This window comes from Octopus bimaculoides, chromosome 12 (assembly GCF_001194135.2).
Source record: "Octopus bimaculoides isolate UCB-OBI-ISO-001 chromosome 12, ASM119413v2, whole genome shotgun sequence".
NCBI classification, from domain to species: Eukaryota; Metazoa; Mollusca; class Cephalopoda; order Octopoda; family Octopodidae; genus Octopus; species Octopus bimaculoides.
The window spans coordinates 54,129,202-54,136,420 of NC_068992.1; the positions used below are offsets into that span (position 1 = coordinate 54,129,202).

The window sequence follows — 7,219 nt, forward strand, 5'->3', positions numbered from 1 at the left end:
GCAATCATATTTTCTTTTTTCTTTACTAAATTTTATTTGTTGCTATGTATGTATATATATATATATATATATATTTTTTTTTTAACAATATTCTTTAAATCAATTTATTTTGCAAAATGAATATTAAAAGCATTATGGAATTACTTAGTGAAGAATTCTCTGCACTCGGAAAAGGAAAGTGACACTGTGTACTATATAAGTATTTGCAATAAATTCTACCGACATTGTCTATTATTAAAGCCTTGAAGACTATTTTACAATAAAACACTTATTTATCATTCTTTGTTCTATGAAAAGTAATTCAATCTAAGAATGAAGATAACTCTTTGATGTGCAAGAAAGAATAACAAAATGGACGACAACAACAGTTTAATCATTTTTTTTTTCAGCACACATAGTTTTACAATACATTACAGCGATTAAATAGTCTGAGATCCGTTTGGTAATAGAAATATGTAGAGAAGTAGAACGAAGTGGCAATCATCGTTGAGCATTGGACAAAGCGCTGTCATATTGCCAAACGTTTGTTTTGATTTCAAAATCAGACGAGGTCAACTTTTACAGGTCTTGTTCTTACTGTTATTGTTTAGTCCCAGGTCAGCTCTGATCAAACATAACTATGGTCAAAATTATTCTCAGGAGAAAAAGATTCTGTGAGCTTGTGAGTGTGCTTTACAAAATCTGAACGGATTTGTCAATTTTGGTCTCTATAACAAGATAGAGATGGAATGGCAAAATCGCTGGAGCAAGAGAAGAAAACGTGTCTAAGTCCTTAATTATATTTCAATGGCTTGTTATATATTTTGCCTTAATTTTTATTTTATGTATCATTTTCATTCTATTTCCATTTTCAGACAAACCTCGAAATGATCCAGGTAAGAAAAACTATTTCTATAATTACTATCGCATGCCTGGTGTGTGACTGAAACGCTAAGTTGTGGATATTGTTATCATTGTTTGACCGGTGAATGGTAGAAGCGGTAGATTACTTCTGTTATTACCAATGCATGGCTGGTGAATGGTAGCAACAGTTGATCATTTCTGTCACACCATTGCATGGCTGGTGAATGATAGAAGAGCTAAATTATTTCTGCTGCTACCATTGCATGGCTGGTAAATGGTATAAGCAGTTGATTATACTTCTGTTAATATGTCATGGCTGGTGTGTGTTAGAAAAATTGATTATTTCGGTTATTTCTGCTGTATAAGGCACCGATCTGGCAGAATTGTTGGCACATCTGAAAAAATGCTTAGCACTGTTTCGTCCATCTTTACATTCTGAGTTCAAAATACTGCAAGGTCGACTTTACCTTTCATTCTTTCGAGGTCGATGAATTAAGTACCAGCTGAGCATTGGGCCCGATGCAAACGCCTAGCCCCTTCCCTCTCCACCAAACTTCAGGCCTTGTGCTTGTAGTTGGAAGGGGTATTACCACAGTATGACTAATGAATGATAGCGACAGTTCTATATTGAATGGTATAATATGTAAATTCTATCGACTGTTACAATCGTATGTTTCATGAATGACAAAAACGCAAAGATCTAAAAAAACTGGACTACAAGCATTGCAATAATTAGTTATGACACATCATATTCTGATTTCGAGTTCTCCATCTATCCATCCATTCATCTTCTCTGTCCGCTATTCTTGGGAGGGTCGAGGCTATAGAGCCCTCAGGCAGTTCTACCAGAGGGTCCTATCAAAACAACTATCTTTAGATATTTTCTGTCTGGATTCCCAAACATAATCGACTGAGAGTATGGATGTTGTACAAACATTTCATTCTTGGTCCGCCACTGGGTCTCCTGCCGGTTGAGTCGACATGGAGGGAACTTACGGTTCATTCCTGCTACGTTCTTATCACATATACGTAGTACCGGAGCTATGTCCTCTCAAAGCGGAGAAGTTCTGCTGAGTTTTAATTTACTTTTCAATCTTCTGTAATACACTCAGTAACATATTGGTTCAATTCTTATATACTGTCGTACAAGAGATGACTTCTTGACTTTGCCTCTTCGGTTACTTATTCAAATGTATATCTGCGACGAAGTCTGTCCCCACTTTTAACGAAAAGTCTTCGACGACGACACGACCTTTCAATAGATCTAAGAAGGAACTAGAGTCTGTTCACTATATTTTTACTATAATAGTGTAGTGAGCAGTTGTCTTTGTTATTGTTGTGGTGGTGGTGATCGTCGTTGTTGTTGTTATTATTGTTGTTAAGGAATAATTAGCTCACAGATAAATCAAATTAGATCAATGAGCTAATTAGTCACAGTTCCCACTATGGCTGCCAATTCGGCTCTGATCGACCAGACCTATGATCAAAGGCGTTCAAGCCATTGTTTCTCCATCGTCTTTTGTTTTTAGGAATACTACACCTCTGACTACATTATTCAATGTCTCCTCTTTGGAAGCTGTAGGCTACGTTTTAAGAGAGAGATTGTCTTCATGTCAAATACAATAAAGTTTTAGCAGACTACGGCCAGCTTTCTTTCAAATTCAATATAGTTTTAGTAGACGACGTCTGTATAATATTTCGAGTTGTCTTCCGGAGTCTACGAAATACCAGTTTTCTGCAAATGTGTCTGTGATTGTAAATCTCTGGTTCAACTTCAAATGAAAGTCATTATAATCAAATACATTCCTTCCGTGGCCATTCCTTCCAATTTTTTATTCAAAAATAAGTATGTCTAGGTCTAAAACAAGCATCAGCAACATTTTTCGAGAAGCGGGCCTCTTGAAAATTGGCTCATCATTTAGCGGGCCGCAGTACAAAATATACAGGACAATTTTTCGTTAGGCGTACAATTCAGAAAGTTCCATGAACTACAGGTTTCCTATGAATAGTCTAAACCATTTGTGCCCTTTTCTTAAGAGGGATATGATTTCAAGGAGATTTGGCTGCTATTTCTAATAATAGAGGTAATAACAGCTTCTAAGCTCCCTCTTTTTTCTAACCAAAATAAACTTATTTGTTTGCTTTAAAGGTTCTGTTCACTCCACATTTTAACGTCTGTTTTCCATGCTATTGCAGGTTGTACCATTTGACAATGTGTAATGGATACTTCTTTTCGTGGCATCAGCATTAGTAAGATTGCCAAGTAACTCACAAGGCAAAGAAAAGTCCTATGACTAAGTGAGGTTATAGTAGAGAGGGAGATGGTTTTATTCAAAGGTGTTGAGAGGCTAAAGTATGATAAAGGGATAGGGATAGGAGTCTTGCGTCTAAGGGCTTGTGTAAGATAGATAGATAGATAGATATTTGATTAGTCACAAAGTCTTTATTTTTAAGGAGATATTTAAAGCTTTCGCTTATGAAGAACCCAATACAATAGAAAGACTAGAAATTTAAATCAAATAAAATTTAAGCAGCAACGGGAAGAACCAATCATTAGCTTAAAAACTAACCTCATTGATACTTTCTGTCAGGGCATAAAACACTGAAAATTTTAATTAATTAAATTCAATTAAACAAAAAGGACTTGTGTGATGCTGTGATGAGTGAGATTGATCTTATCCATACGGTGACAACTCCAGCTGTTTCAATGCAAGGTTTAATTTCTTTCATCTATAAACTATTCCTTTGAATTTAACCTGCACTGGAGGTTCATAAAATTAACTGCAATAGCTAATTAGAAGATCTGCTATACAAGAATTACTGGAATAATGCCATGAAAATAAGCTCAAGAGAAGATGCACAGTGTAGAGAGTGCAATTACTAAATATGGTTTAACAAATAATGTTTTGACATAAAGGAAACAATTTAGAAACCCCCACGATGATTCATACTCAATATAACTTTTTTCTTTTCACATTTTACAGTCAGATGTATTTACATTATTATTGTCTGGGATACGTGAACACGCACATGCATTCCTGCACACACAAACACACATACACTCACATACATGCACTCACACACACGCATACATATTTATTAAATAAAGTAGTCAGAAGTCCCAGGAATATTGTTTATTTTTACTTTACCGAATATTCACTAGAATTTTTGTGAGAATATTTTTCGCCACCAGAGACGTATTTATGCAAATCGAACTATTCGGTTTTGCAGCTCAGAACATTTTTTAATTATACATACATATTTGTGTGTGTTTGTGTGTTCGTGTATTTGTGTGTTCGTGTGTGTGTGTATATATGCATCTATGTGTGTGTGTGTGTGTGTGTATATATATTATGCTTCCCAACCACATGGTTCCCAACCACATGGTCACTGCACGCCACTTTAGGCATACATATATGCATACATACATACACACACACACAGATAGATAGATAGGTAGATAGATAGATCATCATTGTAGGCTCTCCGTCGTAGGCCGACGTTGACTGCTATGTTCAGAAATCACCTTTGGCAGGCTCGCATGTGGGCTACAAAACCTGTTCTTGATCTGTGGTAACGATGACATCTGCTGCAAGTGAAGTTACTTGACACAACGGGGGAAGTGATGCCTCTCGTGTGCTCTTTCCCCTCTCGTATGCTCTTTGTTGTTTCTTGTCAGACGCTACAATTACGAGCGTCGGTGGTCAGAGTCTTCTCCTTCCAGGTATCTGAGATACACTAGTGTTCTTCATATCTCTTCAGCACATCCCTGTATCGCAACTTCTAACCATCATACCTCGTCCAGTGTGTGTGTGTGTGAGTATGTGAGTGTGTCAGTGAGTTTATATATGTATTAAGATTGTATGTATTCATACACCACGTACAAAGAAAACACCTTAAACACACATATATTCTTGTGTGTGTTTAGAAAAAGAAGAGAGCAGGAAAGGTGCTAAGTGAATATACATTTCTGTAGGATTGTTTACATTTGCATTGAATTTTGGTGTTCCAAAGTTGAAACAAATGTATTTAATAACCTTGTTTGTGTTATGGAGGGAAGCGAGATATTTCTGGATATCCTTCCGTTGAGTATAAGAAGGGAGCGATGAAGGGCAAATCTTTTAATAATATCAGGAGCAGAAATGACGATCGCCTGATTATAGGAACATATCGATTATCGATGATTTTCAATACGAATGCTCTCTAATTTTTTTTTTTTTCTAGATAAAAAATGCGATTAGAGGGAACTGAACAAAAATACTACACTGTTTTCGATTATTTTTAAAATAAATTGATATTTAGTCTTAATTTATCATCTAAAACAACAATAATGATTTTTTATTTGATATGGCTATGTAGTTTAAGGATTTCGCTTAGCAAGCTCGTGGTTTCGCGTTCGATACCACTGTACATCACCGAGGAAATTTCCATTCCACCATAACCATTGGACTGCCCTATGACTCCTAAGTGGCACTGCACAGAACGTCCACCGAAATATATAAAATATTTGCTTCTAGAATGGTATCGGGATTAGGGTAAACGCGGAATAGAGTACAGGTGCAGAGGCGGTAAGAGAAGTGAAGAGGATAAAATTTAAAACCATGTGTGTTCGTGTACATGCATATGAGTGCATGGGCCTTTATGTATATCAAAGTTGGGTGTGAAGGACAAATTTTATATGGATTCCTCACACAAATAAGGGAAAGAACAAACGTTTATATTGATTGTGTGTGTAGCCGATCAATTTGCTAAAATATATCCGCTCTCATGAAGGCAGTAACAAGAAAACTCAATTTTAAAGTTTAGGGAAGCACCCAAGTGAAAGAAGTCCTTCAACATGATTCATTCTTCGTGACTTTTCTGTCTCAAACAAAGGGACAAAACGTCAATGAACTAAATATTTTTTTCCCTTGGGTTTGATCTGAGTGAATTCATTCATGAACTTCCTCCGAGTGTTTTACAATTACCTGTAGCGCCTAAGCAGGATGTGACAATTTCAGGCCTCCAGTAACAAAGAACTCACTTCATAGTGTCCTTTTCATCTGTTTCTGATTATTGCTGCATTTAGATTTCTACATCAGGCATGAACCATTGCGGTAATTCGTCTATCATAAATCTATAATAAGAATAAGAATAATAAAATTATTATTATTATTATTTTTTTTTTAATTTCAAATTTTTGTCACAAAGGCAGCGTGGGGGAGGTGGGGATGAGTCGATTGCATCGACCTCAGTGTTCAGTTGGTATTTATTTTATCGACCCCGAAAGGATGAAAGGCAAAGTAGACCTCGGCGAAATTTGAACTTAACAAACCGGTGATGGACAAGATGCACCACATATGCTATATAGTTAATGCTGCATACTCCTTTGACCCACGAATAGTCAAGAAGGAATGCGAAAAGATAGATAAATACAACTCCCTTAAGTACGAAATAGTTCGGCAAAAGTGACTGGTAGAATAAGCCCCAGATTATAAAATAACTACTTCAGTCAATTTATTCGACTAAAATACTTCAAAGCAGTGCTCTAGTATGGCCACCGTTAAATACATTAATGAAATAAATTATAAAAGAGATAGATAGATAGAGAGATAGGTAAGTAGGTAGATAGATAGATAGATAGACAGATTTACTAATTATCTAATTATCACTTCAGTCTCCTTTATAAAATTTTAAAAAAGCATTACAGAATATTTATTGATACGATATAACAAACTCCTCATAAATTAAAATGATAAGTAGTGAGCACGAAACACCAAATTCTTTAGTCAGGCATTTTGGTAACTTACAAGCGATTAACAAATATAAAACTTCATACATATATTAGTGTGTGTGTGTATGTACTCCTTTACGTACGTATATTCCTATATATATATATATATATATATATATACACGTGTGTGTGTGTGTGTAAAAATCATTCCTTTATGCATGTGATGTGTTTTGGTATGCCATTGTCTTTTTAGTTCATTTATTTTGATTATTTGCTCTATATTTCCATTATTTTACTGATTCAACAAATTGTTATGCTATGCTGTCATTAAACCTCAAATTTTCAGCATGAAACGCATCGTTATCATCATCATCATCATCCTCTAAGCTCCCCTTCAGTATCAACAACATTGTCATCGTCATCATCATTAGTTTCGGATTTATTTTTCAATTTTGTTGTTGTATTTAAATTTTTGTTTCCCTTCTATAAATTCCAATTTTTAGAATTGAAATTTCTAAATTGTAAATGAACCAGTAACACGTAAGTTGGATTGTAAAATTGGATTTTAAATACCGAAAGAAAGAAAAAGACATAACTAACAGATAAATAGATAAACAGCATATATATATATATATATATATATATATATACATATAGACATAT

At 35.0% G+C, this 7,219-nt stretch overlaps 1 protein-coding gene across 1 annotated transcript in view; it reads left to right on the plus strand.

Annotated features, from left to right (window-relative positions):
* Nucleotides 1–7,219, plus strand: part of LOC128249177 (uncharacterized) — a 227,017-nt gene that overhangs the window by 13,555 nt on the left and 206,243 nt on the right. Inside the window, exon 3 of the mRNA XM_052972048.1 lies at nt 855–875. Within this exon, the coding sequence (XP_052828008.1) occupies nt 855–875 (21 nt within the window). The remainder of the gene's footprint in view (nt 1–854; nt 876–7,219) is intronic.